The following is a 27248-nucleotide window of genomic DNA, read 5'->3' as shown; positions in this document are numbered from 1 at the left end:
TTAAGCCATAGATCAGCCATGATGTCATTGAACAGCAGAACAGACATAAGGGGCTAAATGGCCTATTCCCGTTCATATGTTTCTAAATGATATCATATACATCACAGTTTACATCACAATTACCACTTGTCAATCCAAGCTTGAACATTGGCAAGGTGTTGTTACATAGGGACACAGACTGCTGTAGGGTCTGAGGAATCATAATAATGCTGAACATTGTGTAGAATCATAAAACCCCTACAGCAAGGGAGAATACCATTCGACCCATTGAGTCTGAATCACCCCTCCAAAGAGCATCCCACCCAGTCCCACATCCCTACCCTTTCCCTGTAACCCCACATTTCCCATGGGTAATCCACCTAACCTGCACATCTTTGGACTGTGGGGAGGTAACTGGAGCACCCTGGGGAAACATACACAGACACAGGGAGAATGTGAGCAAGCCATAGTTGAGTCAGTGCCATTAGATAGCATGACTTTGCTGATGATTGAGAGTAGACTGCAGGAGCAAGGTCTTCAGCACAACTGTCAGAATTTTGGCAGAGCTCTAGCCTCTGTCCTGTTCAGTGCCTTCAGATGTTTTTGATACCGGGGGAAGTGGATCAGATCAATCTAAAGCTTTTTTATTTCTCTTTTGTAATCAACTTTATTTATGGAAATGATCTCCTTTTTAAATAAACCACTAATTTAGTCAATCGATTATGATGTCTATTGACATTTACGTCTAATTGAAAAGCATTCATAATCTCAAGCGCAATATTTGAATTATTAATCAAGTTCACGAATATATTTTAAAAATAAGACATCGAGAGCATGATGTTTTGGATGAAATGTCTACCTTAAACACCAAGGACAGTGCTCCACGTTGCTGGAGTATTGATTTATTCAGGATGCCTTGACTGATTGTTATGCTGGTGACTGGACAACGTGCAGACTTGTGGTGATGGTCACGGCTTTAATTCTGTCCACTCACCAGCCAGGGCGGGTGGGACAGGCGACCGGAAAAGGACCTGCATTATCACAATCAGCTGCATCTCGCAATTGAACTGTGTGGATCCCATCAATCAGTGAGCCTTTTGGGTGTGTCTATTGTTGACCAGAACCGCTTTTTCTGACATCTCCAGCACTGGGCTCTCTCACTCTCAGCTGATTCGTGGGTTTTGTATCTTCCCTTACTCTTCGTATTTGCTTGTTCTCGTCTCTGTTTCAGGTTAGTAACAAATACAAACTCCATGTAAGGCAGACCGGGGGGGGGATTAAAATGCCGCGGAATGCGAACATCACATGGGGAGTAATTTTTTTTTAAATGCAGTCGCGCAATAGAAGCAAGTTTTTATGAAGATAGGGAAATATTCTGTGATTGAGGGCTAATTCATAAGCGTGTCTTGCAGATGTTTACACACAACTGTTTTCAACACCGCTTAAGTAATTACTTAAACTCTTGAGGGTGGGGGGAGGTTGAAGTGTATGGAGGTAGTTTCATTCGCCCACTAGTTATTTTTATTTTGCTTTCTGGGATTAAGCCGCGCTGGTGGCCGTTGACCAGTTTGTTGGTGCTGGCCGTTCATTCTGTTAACTTCCAAATAACAGTTTTAGTATTGAAATAATGTGGTAGATGCTAGTAATGATAGTCACTTTGATCTTGTATGTACACAATCCTTAGTGACATTCTGAAAATAATAATGCAAAACATCTGCCCCCTCCCCTTCCCCCACAAATGTGGGTGTTTCGATTAATGCGTGAAAGCAGATTTCAGTAATGGTCAGAGAACAGATGGTAATACCTGATTTTGGGGAAGGGGGTGGAGACATTTGACATCTGAAATGAGGGGTAAGAGCTCAAATGGCCTGTTACTGGTTAATTACTTTAGTTTTTTCACTAATCTATTACAATATGATAGGCCACTTAATATTGTCTAACATCAGTGTTGGCATATCCTTGATAATGCCGCCTTGGCCTTTTACATTTGTATAGGATGCCTGTGTGGACCAAAGCTGTATGATTTAATTGGGAATCATTGGACATCTGGAGCTTGCTTTCTCTCGACTGTATGTGCATGTGAATTAGAATCTGATTGGGATCAATAGATTCTGAAAGTCACCCTCCAATTAATATGCTTGTGTTTGAATGGCTACCTACCTTTTGAGTTAAATCGCACAGCATTTGAATCTTTTTGAGCATTGGATTCTTTCATTAGGACTTAAACCTGTGTAAAGCCACAAATGATATCTTGCATTAACACTTTATCATTTTTTGTTTTAGGCCACTGCCACTTTTCTACCTGGGAGAAGGGAGCTGTTGTAGTGCATGGATTTGAGCTGTGCTAGGACCAGTGTCCTGAATCTTTATAATTAAGAATGTAAACTGATTAGGGGTGTGTAGGGGTTGGGGGAGGAATGTAGACTTGGAACACAAAGATTTGGCAACCATAATGATACTGAATGTGGGACTGTGTACAAACATAAGAAAGCATCAGTAAAGAGGGGAGGAGGAAATCTACAAAAGCAAAATTTAATGGTTATTTACTTGAATCCATGTAATATTTGGAAGAAAATAAATGACATGTATGACAGCTAATCAGTGATTTTGTAACCTATAAAAGGAGATCAAAGCTGGGAATTAAATGAGGACTATCCTTTTTTGTAAAGGACAAATAGGGAGGAAATGGTAGAGGAGCAGCTTTGTTATTATGGGATGGAATGAGTAGGATAGCAGGAAGTGATCGAGGATTGGAAGATTTAGAATCTATATAGGTAGAGGTAAGAAATAAGCGGGGGGTGGGAGAAAGCACTATAGGAGTAGTCTATAAAGCTCCCTAAGAGTAGCCAAATGGTAGGATAAAGAAGAAATCAGGAGATAGAGGGCATGTGTAAAGTAGGCAGTATGTTAATCATGGGTGACTTAACCTTTTTATGTATATTAAGAAAATCAAATTGGTAAAAGTAGCCATAAGGGAGAATTCATATTCTCTAGACTGTTTCCTAAAACAGTATTTTGTGGATCCAAATGGCAATCAGGCTAATTTGGATGTGGGATGTGCAATGAAGTAAGTTTTTAACAAATGATTTGAGAAAAAATTCCCTGGAAAAGTGATCATAGCATGGCAGAATTTAGTATTCAGTGAGGGGGGCAATGAGTGGGAAGCAACTGTTAAACTCACTAATACAACTGAGAGCAGAGCTATTTGGAGTAGGTTAGAAAGGAGTTTAGCAGTAAAAACAGCTGAGGAAAAATGACAAATGTTTAAGAAATAATTCAGCTTTACACTGAAGATTTTTCAGTGAGGAAAGGAGGATTCTAGGAATGGGTTGTGTTCCATGGTTAACTGGGAAAGGGAAGGATAGTGCCAAACTGCAAGAATTTAAAAAAAAAAAAAATTGACAATATGGCAAAAACTGGTGGTAACCCAAAGGATTGGGCAATTTTTAAAAGAATCAATGCGGATTGGAAGAGGAAAAGTGAGAAACTAAACTGAAGAGAAAATAACAATTTTAAAGGCAGACAGCAAGAGCCTCTTTAAATAAAGAGACCAAAGTAAATGTATCCTCCAAGATTGAGGCTGCGGAAATAATAATGGGAAATCAGGAAATAGCAAAATAAATAACTTGATTATTCATGTTAAAACATGCTAATATCATTCTAAAAAATACTAATTAAAGAGGGGAAAACAAGCAGAAATAAATACAATAGCTATCACGGGGGGGGGTGGGGAAATACTAGGGAATCCAGTGGAGCTGAAGACTGAGGTTCCCTGGGCCTGATGGGTGCATTCAAGGATATTTAAAGTAACAACCAAGCCAGTGGATACATTAGCAATAATCAATTGTGGCAAAATACCAGTGGATTAGAAAATTGCCAATGTATACCTTTTTATTCAAAAAGGAAGGAGATGAGTTTTTAAAAAGTCTATAGGCTAGCAAGCATAACATCTGATATTGGGTAAATGTTGGTCTCTTGTAAAGGAAATAACAGCCGAGCATTTTGACTCTATTTTATTTCTGTGACCGCATGAAGAGGAAATTGTGCCTGACAAACTTATTAAAATTCTGTTGAGGTAATGAGTCTGAGACAAATGAGAAACAGTGGCTTTACTATATTTGGATTTTCAGAAGGCATTTGATTAAGTACCATGTATTTGAGTCAATGATATTTGGAGATGAAGGATGCTAGCATATTAATATGAATAGATGATTGACCAACTGTCAGGGTAAAGGCATCTTTTTGGAATAGCAGCCTATAACTAGTGGAGTTAGAGGGATTGGTGCTGTCATTGATTCCTGCCATTATTATTCATAGTGATCTTGGGTGTGGAAAGTTAGCATTATAGCCAAGCTTGTGGCTGAATCAAGAATAGATGAGAAGGTAAGTGGTGAGGATGACTGGTTAAGTGAGCAAAACCTTGGCAGATAGAATATAATCTGGGGAAAATGAAATTATGCACTTTGGCAGGAAGAATAGAAGAACTGAAGTCCATTTAGATACAGACTGCAGAAAACTACAATGCAAAACAATTTGAGTCCTTGTGCATACATCACATGAAAAGCCAGTATTCCAGTTCAGTTGATAAGGCCAACATTTTTATTTGCCTTTCATTCAAAGGGAATGGAGTATAGAAGTAACAGCTTTGCTAAAACTATACAAGACACTGGTCAGCCCACAGCTGGAATATTGTGAACAGTTTTGGTTCTCTTTTGAGGTAAAAATATTGGCTTTGGAGGCAGTCCAAAGAAGGGTTCACTAGGTGTTCCTGGGTTTTGAAGTTTAGAAAAATGAGGCAACCTTTATTGAAACATAAGCTTCTTAGGACACATGACAGAAATTGTTTTCCCTTGTGATAGAGTCTAGGAAAAGAGGGCATAATCTTGCATGAGGGATCCCCCATTTAAAACACAGCTGAGGAGGCAGTTCTTGAGGGTAACAAATCTGTGAAATTCTTTGAGACTGGGTCACTATGTATATGCAAGCTTGAGAGTAATCAGTAGAGGAATCAAATGCTATAGGGAAAGGGTAGGAAAGTGGAGTTGTGGATCAGATTGGCCATGATCTCACTGAATAGTGGAGCAGACTTGCTGGGCTGAATGGCACATTTCTCCTATAAGCTGTGATCTAATAATTATGGTTTTATGCTGAATTTAGATTTGATTTCAAGATTAATAGTTTTGTTGCTAGGGTAAGTGTTCATAGTGAAGGTTTGCAGTAGCCAAATCATATTAAAAGCATTGAATCTCATTGCTTGCTGATCCAGAAGTGAACAAATGTGGGCTGTTATATTTAGCAGTCTGTTCTGAATGCCCAGTTCTGCCAGCAAATATTGATCCAACCAGTCAATGCTTGCTTTACAAAGCATGGCCTAGCTAATTATGATTTTCTTGGGTGGATCACTGACTTGGTTGTTCTTGGCTTTTATGTAATTTTGATAGTGTCAACAAGGGCAGAACAGACTCTTCAGAATCCAGTAGCATATGTGGACAATGTTTAAATGCCTCAAAATTGCCATTAGGTGAAAGTGAGTGTAAATGCTGGAGATCAGGGTGAAGATTAGAGTGGTGCTGGAAAAACAGAGCAGGTCAGGCAGCATCAGAGGAGCAGGAACATTGACGTTTTGGGCAGGAGCCCTTCACCATTCCTGATGAAGGCTCCTGCCCAAAATGTAGATTTTCCTGCTCCTTGGATGCTGTCTGACCTGTGCTTTTCCAGCACCACTTTAATCTTGACTCAATAGCCACTAATCTAATTTTCTCTTGTAAATAGTTTTCCGGAAACAAATGCAACTACATTAAGTTAAATCAATTTTGGGAATTGCATTTGGTGGCAGTTTAAAAAGCTAATTTTTGTTTTTCTTTTAGAAAGGCGATAACTTTGTAAATATAAAAACAGGAATAGGTCAGTGCTCCTATTCAGACTTTGAACCTTTCCTACTATACTGCGTTAAATCACAGCTGCTCCCTCCTGCAGCTTCATTTACTTGGCATTTGATCCAAATCCCTTGTTACCCTTGTCCAACAGAAATCAATGTGAGCTCAACCTGAAATTTCAACTGACCCAGCATTTTTTTTTTTTAAAGGGGATTGTTCCAAATTTTCAATATGCTTTGGCAAGCAAGTGATTGGACTCTAAATAATTGAGCTCTAATATTAAACATTCCACATTGGGCAATAGGAAGAAAATACACTAGTCTAGTACCACTGACTTAGAAATGATTTTGGGATTGTGATGTTGGGATGTCAAGTTTGCTGTAACCTGCCACTCTTTATTCATGGCCTTTTTGCCTTTAGGTAGTGTTGTGATTCAATTCTCCACTTAATGTTGCTTTTATAACTGTTTATTTCATGGCCCCAGTGTTTTGTTTGAGCTCGTGCAGTGAATCACTAGTCATCAGCGTTCTTGCTGCCTCTGCACTTTCCTGTGTTCGTACCTAGTCCATTCTTCACATGTTCAGCACCTCCATATCTTTTTTTTTTTTTGAAAATAAAAGCAGAAAATGCTAGAAATATTTCAGCAAGTCTGGCAGCATTTGAGGGAGAACAGTTTGTTTGAGGCTGATATTTATCAAACCCTGCTTTGTTTCATTGCTGATTTTGTCCTGTTATGCTTCCTGGAAAAATTGAGGACTGCAGATGCTGGAGAACAGAGTCAAAGGGTGGTGCTGGAAAAGCACAGGTCAGGTAGCATCTGAGGAGCAGGAGAGTCGACACTTTGGGCATAAGCCCTTCAAAACATCGACTCTCCTGCTCCTCAGGTGTTGCCTGACCTACTGTGCTTTTCCAGCACCACTCTTTGGCAATGATTATTATTTCCTGCCTTAGAACAACCATTCTGTGAACTTGCCCTTTTTTTTTTCAGCTTTACACCCAGACTTGTTTCTCATTCTATGGTAATTTTGGTGCCATCTCATTATCCATAACTTATTGAAATGGATTTGTGGTGAATTGCTGGAAATTAAGGTTAATTTATTTTCTTCATTATGCCTATGCATACTTTTACTATTCGACTAGGCCTCACCATAAACTATTTGCTATTCTCTTTAAATTGCAAATTCCAGGTTAAGTGCATCAATGAGGACTGATGTAACACTTTTGGCTGTTCAATTCCTGAAATTTGCTGGCCTCTTAAGACAAAAACATTTCGTATAGATTAAATTCTTTTATGGAAAATTAACTATTTTAAATCTGCAATGCTTCTGTTAATATTTGTAAATGGAATTATTAAATTTGCATTATTTTTCCAGATGGCCTTAAAGGAAATTTATGGAAAATAGAGCCTTTGTTTAGAACTTGGGTTGATTGCTGTTGGGGCTGAAAGTATTATTACTAAATATAATTTCGCATTAATGCTACCATCAAAAATATCTGTATTGGACACTGGTTTTGGGTTAATGCTACTTGTTTATCCTGAAGCTTGATTTTACAATGATCTGATTCTAACAATGTGGGCAATCTTAGACTGTCATCATACTGTGGCCCTGTGGTTTGATGCTGTGCCATGCATGTGTCACCTGCAAATACGTTAGATATGTAATGTATTGACGTACATTTGTGTGCAGAGGTCTTGTAAATATTAACTCAATGCTTGCATTTCTAGACTTGAGAAATGGCCAATAGAGGACCAAGCTATGGCCTGAGCAGAGAGGTTGAGCAAAAGATTGAACAGAAATATGATTCTGAATTAGAAGAACGGTTAGTGGATTGGATCATTGCACAATGTGGTGGGAATGTGAATCGTCCAGATGCTGGAAAAGTGCACTTTCAGAAGTGGCTGATGAATGGTGCTGTAAGTATATTTTAACTCATCATTCTTGACTGACTATATTCACTAAGGAAATCGTCAAGAATAAGTACACTAACAAGATGTTTTAAGTTAAAATGAGTACCTCCATTGTCACTTTATAGATATCAGGGCTGAATAGTATTTGACACACTTTGACTCCAGTGCCAGCTACAGGTTTCATAAAAATCATTTGAGAATTATGTTGATGCTGATGTGCTTTAACTATTGTAAAGTGACCCTAGAAGACTTGAATGAATCTCTTTAGTTACTTGGTTCCTGTGGGGAGCAGTGTGAGATAGGTGGGAAGGAAGATGGACAGTTCAGGAGGGCAGTGCTGAGTTGAAAGGTTAGATCTGGGATAAGGGGAGGGGAAATGAGGAAACTGGTGAAATCAGCATTGATCCCGTGTGGTTGGAGGGTCCCAAGGCGAAGATGAGGGGTTCTTCCTCTAGGCATCGGGGTGGCTAGCATTTGGCAGTGGAGGAGGACCAGGACTTCTATAGTACTTGTTTGGAGGAAGCTTTGGGAGGTTGTGTAGATAAATACAAAGGAAATGCTGGAAAAATGACTCTTAAAATGGTTGCAGTTTGATTTGTCATTTATAGCACTGATTCTGAGTAGCAGGTTATAGTCTAGACTGGCATTTCAAGGTTGGTGGTTTTTTATTTTTGAAGGCAAATCCACTTTATTCACAGTGATAACACTTCATCAGTTAACTCATTGACAGTGTAATTCACTAAACGTCATTCTTGATTTGAAACTTGTAGATTGAAACTGAACAGGAATCACCAATTCCAATCTGTACTAGAAAGACAGGAAGGGATAAATGTATTTTGTCCTTTAGTTTCCTGGTTTAGGTAGGAGGAAAAGTAGTGTTTCCATTGCTCTGAATGCTAGTTGAGGACTGGATTAGGTTTAGGTGTGATGCCCTTCTTGTTGTCAAGACACAAATGAGTCGTCTAAATATTGCAATTCCCTATTGGTACAATAAGAATGCCTAAAAGTATTGAAACACTCCTGGGGTCAACTAGTACCCATCGAATAGATTGTATAGATCTTTATCAGAACTAGAATCGGAAGGAATGTTTTGTGAAGATTGATTCACTTCAAATTTCCTGACCAAAATGAACTCTCGGGTTCATAAGCCAGTTGCAATGGTAAGGTGAATTTTTTTTTAAACTGAATTTATAACTTCAAGTCAGTTTAAATTAAAGGATTGTCCTTTGTTTTGGTGGCTTTTCTGGTTGATGTATAAAAGTACAAATATTATTGGTATGATTATGTTTAAAAGAATAAAACGTGTATTTTTGAAATACTATTTTCATAGGTTTTGAATGCCTGGAAGTGTTTTAATGGTCACTAATGGCATACAACAAAATCCCACAAATCGCAATGTGATGCTCAGATAACCTGGATCTAGAGAACTATTCTCAAGGCACCAAAGAAAACCTGATCTCATCAAAATAGTGCCAGGGTTCTTTTTTAGTCACCTGAGAAATCAGACAAGGACCAACTCTTTAACTTTTTAATCAGAAACCTGGCAAATTCAGCAATATGGTGCACTCAATACAATTGTGTTGGGGTTTTCACAAACAAAAACAAATTGCTGTAAATGATTAGATGTGGCAGCATCTATGAAGAGAAATCCATTAATGTTTTGGGTCCAGTGACCCTTAACATGAGCTGGTTCTTTTTCTTGCTCAAAATGAGCATCTCTGGCTGGAGTCAGCATTTGTTGCCCATTCCTAATTTGAGCAGGCCGTGATCTGCCTTCTCAAGCCATTCATCCATTTGGTGTAGTCATAACAGCAATGCGATTAGTGAGGGAATTTCCATCACCATTTAAATAATAGTTGCAAGACAAGATGATGCATGGCTTGGAGAATTTGGAGTTAATGTTGTCCTTTTATTAAATGCCAAAGTTGCTGTTGTGAGCAATCAATAAAGTCTACTATATTTTAAAGGAGTATTAAGGGAACTAAAGGGGCAACATTTTCATGCAGAGGGTGGGGTATGTGGAATGAGCTGCCAGTGGAGGAGGCTGGTGCAATTACAAAACTTTAAAAGGCACTTGGATGGATATATGAATAGGAAGGGTTTAGAGAGCTGTGGGCCAAATGCTGGCCAATGGGGCTAGATTAATTTAGGATATCTAGTTGGCATGGAGGAGTTGGACCAAAGGGTCTTTCTTTTTTGTGCTGTACATCTGGGTCTATGTTCCTCTTTGATAATGGGAAGTGTTTATGGTCTTGGCTAGTGCAGCAAGGAAGGAGAAGAACAAGTGATGTAAATGTTCTGCATATGTAAAATATGGGCAGATGGTGTTGGCTGAATAGGTGGCATGGTGACTATGGTTAGCACTGCAGCCTCAGTGCCAGGGACCCCAGTTTCCTCCCACAATCCAAAGATGTGCAAGTTGGGTGAATTGGCCATGATTGCCCATAGTGTCCAGGGGTGTGTAGGTTGGGTGCATCTTTTTTTTTTGGGGGGGGGGGTAAATGTTTAGTAGGGGAATGGGTCTGGGTGAGTTACTCTTCAGAGGGTCAATGTGAACTTGGCCTAATGGCCTGTTTCCACACTGTAGGGATTCTATATAAACGTCTCCATTAACGTCGCAGGAACCTGCCAGGCATTTGACAGCACTCGTGTATCTTCTTGGAAGGGTGGTGCAATGGCTCAGTGATAAGCACTGCTGGCTCAGTGCCAGGGATTTGGGTTTGAATCCTACCTAGGGAGAATGTGCAAACCACAGACCTGATGTCTGTGGGTTTCTTCTGGGTGCTCTGGTTTTCCCTCATGGAGAAAGTGAGGTCTGCAGATGCTGGAGATCAAAGTTGAAACTTTATTGCTGGAACAGCACAGCAGGTCAGGCAGCATCCAGGGAACAGGAGATTCGACGTTTTGGGCACAGGCCCTTTTCCCTCATGGTCCAAAGATGTGCAGGTTAGATAAATTGGCGCTGCTAAATTGCCCATGGTGTTAGGTGTTTGTTAGCAGGAAATGGGTCTGGGTGGGTTACTCTTTGGAGCGTCGATGTGGACTTGTTGGGCTGAATGGCCTGTTTCCACACTCTAGGTAATCTAATCTGAGGCGCAGGATAAGGTGTCAGAGGGAACAGTCCCTATTGAATGGGAGGTGGGTAGGAAGAGGGGGCAGAAGAAAACACTTTGCAAAAATTGTGGTAAATCTGCTAAATTTAAGGTTGGAGAGTAGCTAGAACTGGGGAAATCCTTTTGTTGTTCTGGGAGATTAAGGTTTATGCAGAAGGAAGAACAAAGATGTGCCTGTTTTTAAAGGGTCATCAGCCACAGTGAAAGACAAAGGTGTGATCTTCATTGTGGGGTATAAAAGAGCATGTTGATATGAAGACAAAGCATGGGAATGCATGCAACAAACTGGCAGAAGGTAAAACCCTTGCACAATGTGGTGTATGAGGAGCAGTAACTGTGGGAATCAACAACCTTTGCTGTGAATATTTAAGATCAGAAATGGAGATAGTCTGCAGAGGAAAGAGTTGAGTGGAACATGAAAAGTGAGAAGGGTGACAAATAGAAGCAAAGAGTATAGGTAAATGCAGCAAATAGCACAGATACTGTTGTTAATCTACTGAAGAAAAAGTTGAAGGGTGGGGACCTGAATAGAATTGAAACTATCTCAGAAAAGGCAAGCACTAAGGATCCATGTGGGTCCCCAACACACTTATTTAGAAGCTAAGTGTCACCAAGTGTTGTACAGTACTTGGATTTTAAAGTTGGTGTCCCTGCTGTAAGGAGATCCATGTTTCTATCGTTGCCTTATGAATATGAAGGAAACCATCTGACTTGCATGGAGCCCACTAATTAATATCTAGTTTTTGGGCAAGCTCACACTTGAAAATGGCATTTGTCATTTTAGCACATCTACGCAGCTGTATTTTCTTTGCCTTAAATTCCCATTTTATTAAGGAATTAAACTTTGCTCTCAATATGTGGACATAGTTCTTTCCATTGCTAATGAATAACTAAATAAAATGCTTCTAATGTTCTTCACTGAAATTCAGTTCACATTTTTGATATTGTTTTCTCTCTTAGTTATTATGTAAAGTTATAAATAGTCTTTATCCAAAAGATGAAGAGCCAATTAAAAAAGTTCAGGAATCCAAAATGGCCTTTAAACAGATGGAACAGATTTCTCAATTCCTGAAGGCTGCTGAAGCTTATGGTGTTGCAACAATGGATATCTTCCAGACTGTAGACTTGTGGGAAGGTAGTATTAATAATTCATTAATTTCAAATGTTTAACTCTAAAATAACTATGGATTTATTGTCTTTTGGGGAGGAAACCAGAAATGACTTGGGTAAGTTGATTTGAATGTTCACTCCTTTTTTTAAGGGGAAAATTTAATTAAGTGGAATGGTGGCTATGTCTTCAGTTTTTTCTGTCTAATTGCTTCAGTAAAATGATAACTTTAATCAATAAGCAATGGATGACTGTCAAAACTTCAATGCTGTACAAAGGAGTTGTATTTGTTTGTTCTTAATCTGCCATTTATACAGATTTTTAACTTTAAATTTATTCAACCAGTATTGTGGCTTTCTATTTTTTTCCATGGGGTGGAAAGCTCATTGTGACAGTTAACATTTTGTATCTTAATTCTAAAATGGCATTTGCCTTTACTGCAAATTGGATGTGGTAGAGGAAGGGAAGTTCAAGAATATCCAATGTTCCTATTATTTGGGTCTAAGTTTTTTTTTAACTTGAAATGACTTGCAAACAGCACCTAATCATTTTGTTAGTGAATTCCAGTGAAAAATCCTATTATGCTTTAGTAGGCTTCATCTTGCAGTTGGCTACAATGACATTGGCATGTCTCTGGTACCAGTTTTTCCAACATTCCAGCACTCATCTTGTGCATTCTAAAGAGGAAGAAAAACATGAAGTTAAAACCTTGAAGGTGACAATTGGAATGGTGAATGTCTTGATGGTTCCAATTTTTCTCTAGCATTTCATAATCACAGAATCATACAGTACAGAAGAGGCTCTTCGGCTCATTAAAACTGTACTAACAAAAATGTACTACAACCTGCAAATGTCCAGAATGTTAGACACTTCAGATGCTCATCCAAATACGTTTTTCAAAGTTCCATGGTTTCCTGCCTCAATTATTATCCCAGGCAGTGCATTCCATACTCCCATCATCCTCTGGAAACAAAAGTTTTCATCTGATCTCTTCTAAACCTCTTAACTTTCACCTTTTTTTTAAGTTAGCACCCTCCAAAAAATTACTGACCCTTTGACTAAGGTGAAAAGCTGCTTTCTGCTCTCCTTGCAGCCATTGGGCTTGTGGGTGGGCTTTTGCCAATTCCCTGACTACTTGGCCCAATCGGTTATGTGCCACATTTGTATGCCTATAAGTAGTAAATTTTGATTTTGTATCATTTTACAATTGAAAATGATGACCCAACATTTCCCTTGGCTAGATTTGAACATAATGAACAAACTGCTTGTTTGAAAACATTTTGGAAGCCATAAAGTTGAAATGGAAAAAATGCTAAGTGTAGTTTAAAAAGAAATAATTTTAAACTGGGCTCATGTAAATTATCTTTCAGTTTTATGCACATTCTAACTTAAAAGACTAGTGTTTTTAGTCCAAAATATGTACCCTGATGCCTTGGCACTTGTTTGGAATTTCAATTCAGTTAAGCTCAATACCTAAAAAGGTGAGTTTTCTTTCTCTCCCATAGGAAAGGATTTGGCTGCAGTTCAAAGAACTCTAATGGCTTTGGGTAGTGTAGCAGTTACTAAAGATGATGGATATTATCGTGGTGACCCTAACTGGTTCCATAAGTAAGTATTTTAGTATTCTAAATTAGTTTAAATCTAAGCCACTAAGTTAACTTTCACTAACTTGCTAACATTTAACTTGTTTTATTTTGCTTGCAATCAGAGCTTAATATTTTGTACACTGGCTGTTGTTACACAATTGATCTAATGTTCCTTCCTTACATTCTCCCTCTCCATCAGTGATTCTGTTTCTGATTCAAAATGTTAATCCACACCCTCGACTATCTTCACTATTCTCCTGTAACCTTAACTTGCGGTGTTTAGTTCTCAGTCCTGACGATCCTGCAGCCATGTCTGTGTAATGGCTACTAAGTCTGCTTCCAATTTCGATCTGTCTGCAGCAAATTTTAACTTGTTCCATGCACTCTATTGTATAAAGAACTCTAGATTTGATTACTTAGTATGGAAACAGGCCCTTCGGCCCAACAAGTCCACACTGACCCGCCGAAGTGCAACCCATCCATTACCCTACATTTACCCCTTACCTAACACTACAGGCAATTTAGCATGGCTAATTCACCTGACCTACACATCTTTGGAGTGTGGGAGGAAACCCACGCAGACACTGCGTGGAGTTTGCACATTCTCCCAGTCAGTTGCCTGAGTTGGGAATTGAACCCGGGTCTTTGGCACTGGGAGGCAGCAGTGCTAACCACTGTGCCACCATGCTGCCAACAAATTTTGGCTAAACTCTCTATCTTGTCCTTCAGCATCTTACTATTTCTTCCTCCTGTCTTTACTTTTTAATGTTCAGCTTTGTTTATTAAACTGGCCTTGCTTGCTCATCCTATTAATGTCTACCTTCTCACCTGTTAACCTCTTGCTCAGGTTCCCAGCTACTTCCATGCCAGGGTTTAGAACTTCCTGAGTAGCAATGCCAAGCATCTCTGCAGGTTAATCGTGCCTTTTTTTCTTTTTACTAAAAGCCCATCCTTTTAGTAAAAAGTCCCACCTGCCCTTGTCTCCAGATATCTGAAACCGTCCATCCTACACTACTCAGCCACCTATCCAGTTGTACTATGTTCCTCTTTCTGGCCTCACTGATATGCGGCATGGGGAGTAATCCTGAGATTACAATTCTAGAGGTCCTGTTTGACCCGGCCACCAAGGAGGAAGCACATGCTCTAGTCCTGTTTGCAGCTAGAGAAACGCTGATCTGTGCCCCTGACTCCGAATATAGAATCCCTGACTCAGTGCTCACCTATACTTTTAACTCTTTTTCTATATAGCAGGGCCAGCTGTGGTGCCACTGTTCTGACTGCTGCTATCCCCATTCTGAGTTTATTTAACGAAACAGCAACCAAAATGGTAAACTGGTTTGAGGGGAAGAGCCACAAGTGACTCCTGGCAGTCACTCATCTCTTGAACCTTTTGGTGTGAGGTTCAATATCTGATTTCCTGCAACTCACAGGAGAATCATACCACTCCTGAACCGCCATTTCTAATCTTTGTCATTTACGTAAATGATTTGGATGCGAGCATAAGACTTAGTAAGTTTGCAGATGACACCAAAATGGAGGTGTATTGGACAGCGAAGGAGGTTACCTCCGAGTACAACAGGATCTTGATCAGATGGGCTGAGAAGTGGCAGACGGAGTTTAATTCAGATAAATGTGATGTGCTGCATTTTGGGAAAGCAAATCTCAGCAGGACTTTTACACTTAATGGTAAAGTCCTAGGGAGTGTTGCTGAACAAACACCTTGGAGTGCAGGTTCATAGCTCATTGAAAGTGGAGTCGCAGATAGATAGGATAGTGAAGAAGGTGAATGGTATGCTTTCCTTTGTTGGTCAGAGGAGTTGGGAGGTCATGTTACGGCTGTACAGGACATTGGTTAGGCCACTGTTGGAATATTGCGTGCAATTCTGGTCTCCTTCCTATCGGAAAGATGTTGTGAAACTTGAAAGGGTTCAGAAAAGATATAAAAGATTGTTGCCAGCGTTGGAGGATTTGAGGGAGAGGCTGTACAGGTTAGGACTGTTTTCCCTGGAGCGTTGGAGGCTGAGGGGTGACCTTATAGAGGTTTACAAAATTGAGGGGCATAGATAGGATAAATAGACAGTCTTTTCCCTGGGGTGGGAGAGTTCAGAACTAAAGGGTATAGGGTGAAACAAAACTCTAACAAATCTTGACTAAAGAAACTCATTATTACTGGTCAAATGAGAGGCTTGCTAAATATATTCTCCTCCAAACAGCAGTCCAAGTACTCTGCTGTGCACAACAGTCAAGTTTCCACCATTCTTAAAAAATGTAAGACTCTGAGAATTTAAAAAAAGGGAAAATTACCTGACTAATACTCACTCACCAATCAAGGGCCCTCCTGTGCAGCATGTCACTTTTGAACTCATGATGTCACCTGCAGCTCCTTTAAAGATTCTTGCATGATCTTCTGTCATGTGAGTGAGCTGACTTCTCCCGAATTCCCCTCAGTCACTTCTCTCTGTGTCCCCTGCCACATTGAAAATGCTTTGCTCATTCATGATACACAAATGTCCAGTTCAACACAAATATGAATGGTGTTGCTTTTTTTCTTGTATTCTTTGCCGAGTGTCTAGTAATTACTACTCCTTTCTAACAGGAAAGCTCAGGGTAACAAGCGAGCATTTTCTGATGAACAGCTACGAAAGGGGCAAAGTGTTATAGGTTTGCAGATGGGAAGCAACAAAGGAGCCTCCCAGTCTGGTATGACTGGTTATGGCACGCCTCGTCAGATCATGTGAATCACCATCCTGTGTTGGGAAGCATCAAAGCAAATGGACTGTATGCTCAAAACTGAATCTTTAGCAGAATTTAACTGCCGCCTTCTGAAGCATCACGAGCAAGATGTTTCTGCTTCAATTGTGGGTTTTTCTTTTTAAAGGATTACTCTGGCTGTGTTTAAAAGAAACCATTTAAATTTGCAGTATTAATCAGTTGTTTTCACCAATCTAAACTGACCAAGACCTGTTCTAAAATTTACCTGTTACTGATGGAGGTGGTGAGGAAAGAATTTTTTGGGAGCATTTGAAGTCAAGTATGGTCTTCACCATTCTCTTGATCTGCAATTGGTAGTTTACAGAAATTTACCATGCTACACCTTGGTCAAGTGTTATGTTACTGTGAAACCCAGTTTAGTAATTTTACTGGATATTAAGTATCAACTGGATATTCAATTAGTCTTCAGTGGGGACTTGAGCAACCGACTAAGCGTTGTTGTCTGAATCCTCCTGATTCAATCAGGATAACAGGACTGGCAAGTTTTTAATGGCTGAGCGGTTAAATGCAAGAATAGTATTTTTCTGGAGCTGTTCTGCTTTTGGCTTCATGAGGTAAATGATGACTGGGAATGGGCACATTTGGAAGAAGTGATGTCTGAAATGTAACTGAGCCTACACTCTACTGATTATGTTAAAGGTCATATAATTTAGCCCCTCTAAATATTCTTGTATTAACTCAGTTTTATCTCTTGTACACAAGGGTGCTAACTAATTTTTCCAACTCCTATTTACACTTAACTGCATTTACTGGTAGGGTTTATGTTTTATCTTTGCATTATACACTATCATGTTTTCCCACAAATTGAATTTTTAAATGTTTTCAGATGGGCATCTGAGTTAAACAGTTGGTTTTACTATTCAGATTCCTGGGTCTTGCACAAATCAGTCACAAACATTTTTATTCCCTTCTGAGCTAAATCACAAAACCTTGTCATAGAACTCTTGCTTTGACGTTAAGAGGCAGCACATCCATGAATGTAACAATAAACATTGTTGGAAATTAATTGTTTGAACTTGTCAATGTAAAATTGATCCTTGTATTTATTGCAAATTGTCATGAACTACTAAATTTGATATCCAATACATTTCATTGCTTCAGTTAAATTCAATGCTAGCCTACAATTACCATATTGAGTAAGCATTGCTGTGAATATTTTGGGTTGGATATTTGTATTTAACAATTTAAGATTTTATTCCCCTGCTGAACTGCCAATGTTACCATGTCTAATCTGAGAAATATCAACCTGTCTAATGTAGGTCCTCCTTTGAATTTTCACTAGAAGCTTAATTTCAGGAGTTTTTAGACCTGAATCAGTGTAATAAGTTATGTGTGACATACCTGGAGATTTTTTCAAGTTTACTGTTATAACCAGAGCTGCTGCTGTTTGTATTTCTTGCAAAGCTCTCCACCCTAAGCCTGCTTTACAAGTGCAATCCATTGTCTAGGAGATTCAGTAAGTGTTCAATGTCTAATTTTGAGAAATTAAGTCTCTCATGTCTGAAAAGATCTGTTAGCAAATGTGATACCAGAAATGTTAATGAAATAAAACCATTTTTATGTTATGACTATGGTGTTAGAGCTTTGAAGATGGATTAGTATGGTGATGTAATGGCAAAGATCAAGTACAAAGATTGAATGAAGTAAAGATTTCTGAATTGCTAACTGCTTCTAATGGGCACAAATGTTTCTGGACAAATGGATATGTGAGGTCACTGAAGATCAAAGAAAACAAAACTGTTGAACAGATAATTCTATTTGCCTAACTTACAGTTTGATAACTTTCTGGAAGGTGAGCAGTTCATGTTTTTAGATCATTCAAATAGGATTAACTGGATTGCTCTATAGGGAGCTGGTGTATACTCAATGGGCTGAAAGCTCACCCCCTTTACTGTAGTGATTCTAGGATGCCACCTTTTGTTCCAAGCTTTTCTCAGCTAAAGTGAGAAAACCAGGGGAGAAAAGGTTCCCCTTTGGGGGCGAAAAAGATATCCTTGAGATTACTGGCACAAGTAGAACAATATCACATGTGGCTAATGTCTATGCATTTGTCACAAATTTTCTTCCGTCTGGTGAGTACCCAAGACCCTTTTGCATAAACCATTCTGATATGATTTGGAGATGCTGGTGTTGGATTGGGGTGTACAAAGTTTAAAAATCAACACCTGGTTATAGTTCAACAGGTTTAATTGGAAGCACACTAGCTTTCAGAGCAATGCTCCTTCAGGTGGTGGTGGAGGGCTCAATCCTAACAGAATTTATAGCAAAAATTTAGTGTGATGTAACTGAAATTATACATTGATTCTGTTAAGCCTTTCATCTGTTCAAATACCGTGTTAGTTTCACTACTTTCATGTGTAAATCACAACCTTTTTTAAAAGTTGCATTCTCGGGTTAGTTGTTAACAATGGTGATAGCTAGACAATATGTTGAAGGTGTTGGCCCTCTGTGTTCTGTCTATGCCATGATGTTTGTTTTGATTCTAATCAAAAAAGTGAGATAATGGAGTTTTACCACGAATTCATGCAGTTTTTGAGCTCAGTTCAACATGAATGCATAGTGTTTTTTTTGAGCAAAGTACAATGTAACCCTGCAAGTACAAATTTCCCCCCACAAAATGTGGGGGAGGGGTCTGTGTCTGGTAATGTGACATGAACCCAAGGTCCCATTTGAGGTCCTCCCTATGGGTGCCAAACTTAGCTATCAACCTCTGCTCGGCCACTTTTCTTTGTTGAAAATGTGTTGCTGGAAAAGCGCAGCAGGTCAGGCAGCATCCAAGGAACAGGAGAATGACGTTTCGGGCATAAGCCCTTCAGGAAGAAGGGCTTATGCCCGAAACGTCAATTCTCCTGTTCCTTGGATGCTGCCTGACCTGCTGCGCTTTTCCAGCAACACATTTTCAGCTCTGATCTCCAGCATCTGCAGCCCTCACTTTCTCCTCGAACACTTTTCTCTGTTGCCTGTCCTGAAGTCCGTCTTGGAGGATGGTCACCCGAAGGTCTGAGGCTGAATGTCCTGGAACACCTGAAGTGTTCCCCAATTGGGAGGGAACCCTCCTGTCTGTTTGTGCGGCACCCATTCATCCGTTGTTGTAGCCTTTTACTCAGTTTCCCCAATGTACCATGCCTCTGGGCATCCTTGCCTGCAATGTTTAAGATAGACAGCGTTGGCTGAGTCACACAACTATCTGCCATGTACAAAGTGGAAGGTGTACCCATACATAATGGTGCTATCCATGTCCACACTCTGACACGTCTTGCAGCACCTACTGTGACAGGGTTGTATGGAGTTGTCCTGCGAGCCGGGCAGCTTGCTACAAACAATGATCTGTTTGGCGGTTGTTTAAAGGCAAGTAGTGGAGGTGTGGGGCAGGTCTTGGTGAGGTGCTCATCCTCATTGATAATATGTTGCAGGACACAAAGAACATGGCGTAGTTTTTGTGGTCCAGAACATTCAGCCTCAGACCTTTTTGGGTGACACTCCTCCAAGGTGGACCTCAGGGCAGGCAGCAGCGAAAAGTAGCTGAGCAGAGGCTGATAGCTAAGTTTGGTATCTATAGGGAGGGCCTCAACCGGGACCTTGGGTTCATCCCACATGTGACCACCATTGTGGGACACTGGGCACACAGACACCCCCTCACAGACTTAAGACACTCTGCCTGCATGCGCATGCACACACCAACTCAGACAAAGACACACATTCCCACATATATTTTTGTGGGGTGAATTTGTACTTGCGGGGTTACACTGTACTTTGCTCAAAAACTGCATGCATTCATGTAAAACTGTTATCTCTTTAGATTGATTCTAATCTAAACATCATGGCATAGACAGAATAGAGGGCCAACACCTTCAACATATTGTCTAGCTATCACCATTGTTAACAGCTAACCCGAGAATGCAACCTTTTAAAAGAGTTTCACTTGTGTAAGTGACAAAAATCACTGTATTCTAACAGATGAAAGGCTTAACGGGCAATCAATTTTTCAATGTATAATTTCAGTAACATCACACTATATAAATTTTTGCTATAAATTCTGTTAGGATTGAGCCCTCCACTACCACCTGACGAAGGAGCGTCGCTCTGAAAGCTAGTGTGCTTCCAATTTAAACCTGTTGGACTATAACCTGGCTGTGGTTTTTTATTTTTTAAAATTGTGATAGGTATTTTCTGTACAAATGTCTTTGTAAAGTTGGTGCAGATGCAGGCAATTTGGCCCATACCTGCACAAGTCACCAACTGAGTGTTATAAATTAATATGCCATTTCCTGCCCTTTCTCAATAACCCTGCAGAGTTTAATGTCTTGTTTTGAATCATGCTTTTACCACATTTTCTAGATATTGTTCTGGACCAGAGCCACTTGCTGTGTGGGGATGAAGTGTTTTTTGTTTTTCCCCCTTGCATTTACTACTCTTAGAAATCTATTAACTCTGTTTTAAAGTAATTGAAGTGTCTCATTCTTGATCCTTTTTGAATGGGACCACTTTTTTTTTTCTCCCTATCTACTGTCAAGTCCTCTCAGGACTTTGAAAAACAGTCTTGATTTCCCCTCTCCAAGGAAAACAATGGAGAATTTTGAGCCATTTTTAAACTGAAGTTTCTCATCCTGGAATCATTCTTATAAACCCTTTCCATACACTCTCCAGACCTTTTTTTTTTTTTTGTATCCTTCCTAAAATGTGGTACCCAAACTCTCTACTCCATGTGAGATTTAACTGGTATCATACTGAACCTGGTGTAATTGCCCTGCTTGTATTTGTTAAAGCCTTGTGTTCTGTATGTTTCATTATCTAAACTCTCCGTCTAACCTGCCATCTTAAGGGCTTGTGCACATTTGCATCCAGGTCTTTTTTTTTTTTTAGTTTCGTTATCTCTGTATTCTTTCTACCAAAAATTTCTGTATTGAACTTCGTTTGCCATTTGTCATCCCACTTCACAAACTTGCCTAATCATAGAATCATTGAATCCCTACAGTGGAGAAACAGTCCCTTTTGCCCAACAAGTCCACACCAATCCTTTGAAGAATAACCCACCCAGACCCGTTCCCTTTATCCTCTTACTCTACACTTACCCCTGACTAATGCCTCTAACTTAACGCATGGCTAATTTAGCACAGTCAATTAATCTGGCCTGTACATCTTTGCATTGTGGGAGGAAACTGGAGCACCTAGAGGAAACCCATACAAGACATGGGGGGGAAAATGTACAAACTCCACACAGTCGCCTGAGGCTGGAATCAAACCTGGGTTGCTGGCACTGAGCTAGCAGTGCTAGCCTGCATGCCACCCCCTGGAGTCAGGGTAGTACCAGATTATAATACTGTCATTTTCAGTATACAAAATGTTTTTAAAACATCCTCTGCATTTGAAGATCCTGATCCCAATTGTAATAATAAATTGGGAAAAGCAAGGGTCCTGGTACCAACTACTTGGGGACTCCTACAAATTTCCTCCAGCCTGAGAAATGACCACTGACCACTACTCCTATGGCTCAGCCAATTTTGTATCTTTTTATTTCTTGTACTTCCAAATTACAGGTTTGGAATAAGGATGCACAACAGCATTAACTTGCTCTTCACTCTTCAATCTCCAAGTCAGTTGAACAAAAGGTTTTTTTTCCCTTTAAATCCATGTTGGTTATCCCTAATTAACTCAATTGTCCATGTAGTTATTCATTCTGAGATAAGATCCCACTATTTTTAAAGTTAAACTGGTCCATACTTGCTGGGCTGCTTCTTGCACCTTTCAAAAAGAAAGGAAAAACACCAGTCCTCTGGTACTCCCCTGACTCCTGGGAAGATGGATTATGACCAATGTGCCTCTGATATCCATTCTCACGCCCTTTTGTTCTTGGGTGCATGATATTTGTCAACTGTAAGTACTAACCTCTCATCTGATGCCTCCAATTTGGAGCCCTTCTATTGTCAGAGTTTCCTTCTCTGTTGCCATAATATAGGTAACCCTACTTCAAAGACAAGTGCAACACATTCATTCAATACCTCAGCCATGCTCTGTGCTTCCATCTATAAATTTACTTTTGGTCCCTTATTGCTCTTTTTCTCTTTTTTAAATTATTGGTATATCAATAGTTGTCTTTAGGACTTCCATTTTGGGATCTCACTTAAAACTGAGATACAAAGGAATTTCTTCTAAAGGGTAGTAAATATTTTGAATTCTATACTCTTTATCTTTAAATCCAGGGAGATCTAGATTTTGATTGCCCCATCTTTTGCTTTGGGGTGATATATATCCAAATTATTTCTTTGAACACACAAGTTTAGGTGAAAATGGGCTTTGAGATCTGATATCTTGGCCATGATTTCCTGTTGTAATGTGGCCTTCATTCTGGTCACATGATAAGCTTGACTGATCTGGAATGACCAGTCAAACTTTGACTTTTCACAGGCATCCTTCTATTTTGTTTTATTCTTCTGCCATTGGGAATGGCTGATAACCCAGAAGGCTGGGTGTGAAGTTATTAAATTTTGACTCAGCAATTTCCCAGTGTCTACCTTGGAGTGTTCCAATAGGACAAGTAGATTGTCCTAGGGACCAATTTTGCTATCGTATGACAAGTGGAGTAATTTGGGATTAATTCGCAGGGGTTCAGAAGAATTAGACATGATCTAATAGAAACATTCCAGATTCTGAAAGAGCTTGACTAGGTTGAAACTTAATCGATTTGAGGTTATTCTGACTGGCTGGGGAATCTAGAATGTGGAGAGAAGGAAGAATATCTTCACCCTGAGTTAAGAATCTCTAGAATCCTTTTACACCAGAGGATCTGCATGCTTATTCAGTTTATCTAGGGCTGAAGGTTGGATTTTTGATCTCCAGAAATTGTGGGATATGTGGAACATATTGATACGGAATGACTTCCAGTCATATTGGACAATGGAGGCTAATAGGTTGAGTACCCCAAGTTTTTAGTTTTTTGTGTACATTGCACCTGGTTTGGATTAGTTTGAGGGAAAGAAATTGTTTTTGCTCTTTCCAAAAAGTTGCTTTACAGTTTTGGTGGTACTAGTGCACATCAATTCCAGTTTTACAGCCCAAAGTTAGCTTGTCTGTATTTTGTTCAGCTTTTTGAAGTCTAGGAAATCATCTAAGGAATCTTTAGTTGTCTAAATAAGTTGATTTGGTTTCTGTTCGCTGCTATTATTTATATGAACCTTCTCTAATAGATTTTTTTTTTCTAGCGATTTGTCTAGATTCAATAGAACCAGCAATTTATTTTGTTTCTTCCTAGTTTCTGCTAATCTGCAGTCCTTACTACCATCCATCATGCCCCTCCATACCCAAACTTAAAATGGGCAAGCAATATTGGGAGAAATCAGTATTTCCCAAATCTCGCCACCACTTGCTTTAGTGAGACCTTGGCCTGATCTTATCTCTGGCTTGTTGGACATTGAACATTGAGCATTGCATGTTGGATCCTTTGGAATTTTTGCCACAGCATCCTGGACAATTTCCCTCATGAAGTACCTCCCAATTCTTGCAGTCTATCTATTTTTACCTGTTCTCTACACCAATAGAGTTGGGTTTAAGTTATAACTTGGCAGGAGAGACACCAGTTAATGCCCTGCAGTTAAGCTGGTTCTCTTGAGGGCACAAGCCTAGGCTACCAAAACAATAGAGACCACCTCCTTGACCTCCCCACTTGAGTCTCTTGGACTGCAGTGTGTTGTTTGCTATATTTTTAAGCAACCTGTTTAAATGTCCTATGAAGGAGTAAATTATTGATGCTGGAATCTGTATTGAAAGCTGAAAATGCTGTGATCAGTGAGTCGGGCAGCATCGAGAGAGCAAGCTAACATTTTCGGTCCAGATGACTCTTCAGTGCTGAAGAGTCCTCTAGACAATGTTAGCTTGCTCCCTCTCCATGGATGCTGTTCATGTACTGTGTCACTCCTTTGGATTAGATGCCATTTGAATCAGTCACCTGGCCTAGATGTATGGGTACTACCATAAGAGGCTTGGTTACAGGACCTATCACAATGATAACAATTAGATATGTTTGCCTTTAATGTTCCATTCCAGACTTGCCAGATTTTGCTCCTGCTGCCTTGAGCTCTTCCAAAATCTCTAGTTGCTGTGCTCTTAGGTCAGGAGTGGTACAGGTAAATGTCACCAAAAATAAACACATGTCTGACATTTTTTTCATGTTGTGTAGCCAGTAGTGTAGGTTTAAAATGAATAACACTAGCACCCTAAACATGGAAAGTTTTTTTTTCAACTATATATTGTCACACTAACCTAAGAAAAATACTAAAACTTTAAAGTAATACTGCTGCCCAAGTTAGGGAGAGTAACTACCTGTACACCAAACGAAGCCCTAACAAAGAAAGTGATAACTCTCTGCTTGGCACTATATCAAATACAGAGACATGGTTGTGGTTGGAAGGGGGTGGTGGTGAGGCTCTTACTTCCAGAACACCTGTCAGATTTCCTCAGTCTAGAGTTCCTGGCCCACCTGTTTTCAGCTGCTTCAATTACAATGGAGAAAGGTAAGGTCAGAAATGGGGATGTTCACTGTGCTTAGCACTGCTTAGACTTCTCACTTGCTGCATTTGGATATTGACCACAGTAAGACCCAGACAATGGCCACATTTGCGCTGACAAGTGGCTAGTACTACTCTTGTAATACTAGAGCTGTGTGCGGGCTATCTACCACAAGTGATAATCAAACCAGGCATAAGCCATTCCTGAAGAAGGGCTTATGCCCGAAACGTCGATTCTCCTGTTCCCTGGATGCTGCCTGACCTGCTGTGCTTTTCCAGCAACACATTTCCAGCACTGATAATCAAACCACCCCACTTTGCTATTCAGGGCCATTTTTATTGCTGACTTCCCTAATATCAATATCCTGGGTGCTACCATTGACTAGGAGCTGAAATGAGCTAGCCCTATAAATGCTTAAATGCAAGAACAGGTCAGGGGCTAGGAATACTGTAACAAGTAACTCGATATAATTAATGTGAAAGATGTCCAGCATTTGGCTAGGCTCAAGTCAGGAGTGTGATGGAATACTCCCCACTTGCCTGGCTGGGTGTAGCTCCAACAACTATCAAGGAGTTTGACACTGTTCAGGCTAACATGGCCTGAATGATTGACCATGTCCAAAAATATTCAATGCCTGCACCACTACAATGTAGCAGCAGTGCATGCCATTTACAAGGTGCACAGAAATTCACCCAGACTTTTTTGGGGGCACCTTCCAAGCCCCTGTCCTCAACAGGCACGTGGAAACACCATTACTTATGTTCTCCTTCAAGCCAGTCACCATCTTGACTTAAAATGTATCACTGTTCCTTCAGTGTCTCCTTAACAGTATTGTGGGTTGACCAACAGACTGCAGCAGTTTAAGAAGGCAGAATGCTGGCTCAGTGATTCATACATCCAATGCATGAATGAATAAACACTTTTTTCAGGACTGCAAATTAAAACCTCTTTCTTTGCTATACATACACATCTGTTCATAATATCCTCAGCATCTTGAAATTTCTTGATGTATTGAAGAATTTCCTGTACGTATGAGTATAAAGTTTAAATGTTTTAGAAGATTTAGCAAATGCTTTCCTTTTCATAAATAATGTTTCAGAGATTCTATAATTAGGTTTGCTAACTGCATAAAATATGGCACAAGCAGTTATCTTTTGGAGGGCATTATTGATTACTTTTTCCCCTACTGTTTCCCACACATGACTGAATCTGAATGGATGAGCATTGACGTATACTAACTCTACTTGCAAATACTATAATCAGAAGGGGTTGGTCACTGCTATAGTGAACTGCATCTGTTCCTGGAGAGAACCATTATGCTGTCAGCAGAATCACACTCTGTTTCCAGTGTCAGATGGTCCTTTAATCTGTTAAAGGACTGATTTTCAAAAGGATCCAAAATGCAGGAAGAAATTTAATCGAATTAAACTAAAAAATGTTGGAAATGCTCAGCTGGTTTGGCAGCATATGTGAAGAGGAATTCAATTTTTTTTAATTCCGGAAGGTTTTTAGGAAGACTTTTAATTTGCAAATCAATATATTCAATAGTTCAAATTAACTGATTATTAACTCAGTCATTTGCTATCCTATACATTTCCCCTTAGTCTAAAACATGCATTGCTTGTTACTGGCATTCTGCACAACAAACTTTTTTATTGTTTTTGAACTGTTGACTGGCTTGTTTTTTTTCAAATTCATTCTTAATGGATGCTTCAAATGACTGAAACTGAATTTACTTTTTAAGCTATCAAATTTGGAAAATTGTCAATTTTTTCATCTGATCTGCTTTCTCGTGCATTTTATGGCTTTGCAATTCTTTTCTACAATGTGACCTTCCCTCCTGTTTCTACTGTCCCTAATATCCATCTTGAAAAATAACTTCAAAATGCTAAATAAAATCTGTTGACTGTGACTGGTTCGTGATGTGTTTACAATGAGGTAGTTTGCAGGATGCATAATTGGAAAATCTAGTGAATTCAAGTAAGATTTTTAATATATACATTTCACCCTTCTGCTACATTTAACTGGGCATGCATTTTTTATAGAACAATGAATTCTATGCTGTAAAATACAACGTGCAGTACAATCAATGCCTGCATGTGTTTTAGCCAAACTAAGCAGCATGAAAGTGCTTTAAATTGTAAGTTGGGATATTTGCTGGGAAATAATGTACTTTACACCACCTCCATATATTTTTGTCATTGATTGTGGGCAGTTAAGATGGAAATTAAATGGCCGAAAGGAAATAGTCGAATTAAGGTCTTGGTCTGAGCCGACTGCGTAAAGCTGACTTTTAATTGAAGGCCAGATGCCAGTTAACCGAAACACTGATTCTGATGATTCATTAGCTTCCCTCGACCACCAACAGATGTGTTCCTACCCTTTCAACAATCCACCAGAGAC

At 39.6% G+C, this 27248-nt stretch overlaps 1 protein-coding gene across 1 annotated transcript; it reads left to right on the top strand.

Moving 5' to 3' along the window:
* Window positions 1–992: 992 nt before the first annotated feature.
* On the top strand, window positions 993–18147 carry LOC122555250 (transgelin-3-like). The gene is made up of 5 exons (XM_043701042.2): window positions 993–1210; window positions 7582–7770; window positions 11838–12012; window positions 13491–13593; window positions 16168–18147. The coding sequence occupies exons 2-5, from the start codon at window positions 7591–7593 to the stop codon at window positions 16307–16309; spliced, it is 600 nt and encodes a 199-aa protein (XP_043556977.2). The 5' UTR covers window positions 993–1210; window positions 7582–7590; the 3' UTR covers window positions 16310–18147.
* Window positions 18148–27248: the final 9101 nt, after the last annotated feature.

Source organism: Chiloscyllium plagiosum, unplaced genomic scaffold (genome assembly GCF_037043375.1).
Source record: "Chiloscyllium plagiosum isolate Xiang-an unplaced genomic scaffold, Cpla_swu_hap1 HiC_scaffold_12, whole genome shotgun sequence".
Taxonomy (NCBI): Eukaryota; Metazoa; Chordata; class Chondrichthyes; order Orectolobiformes; family Hemiscylliidae; genus Chiloscyllium; species Chiloscyllium plagiosum.
Note: the sequence above shows the minus strand (reverse complement) of the source record. Positions and strands in the feature narration are given on the sequence as shown.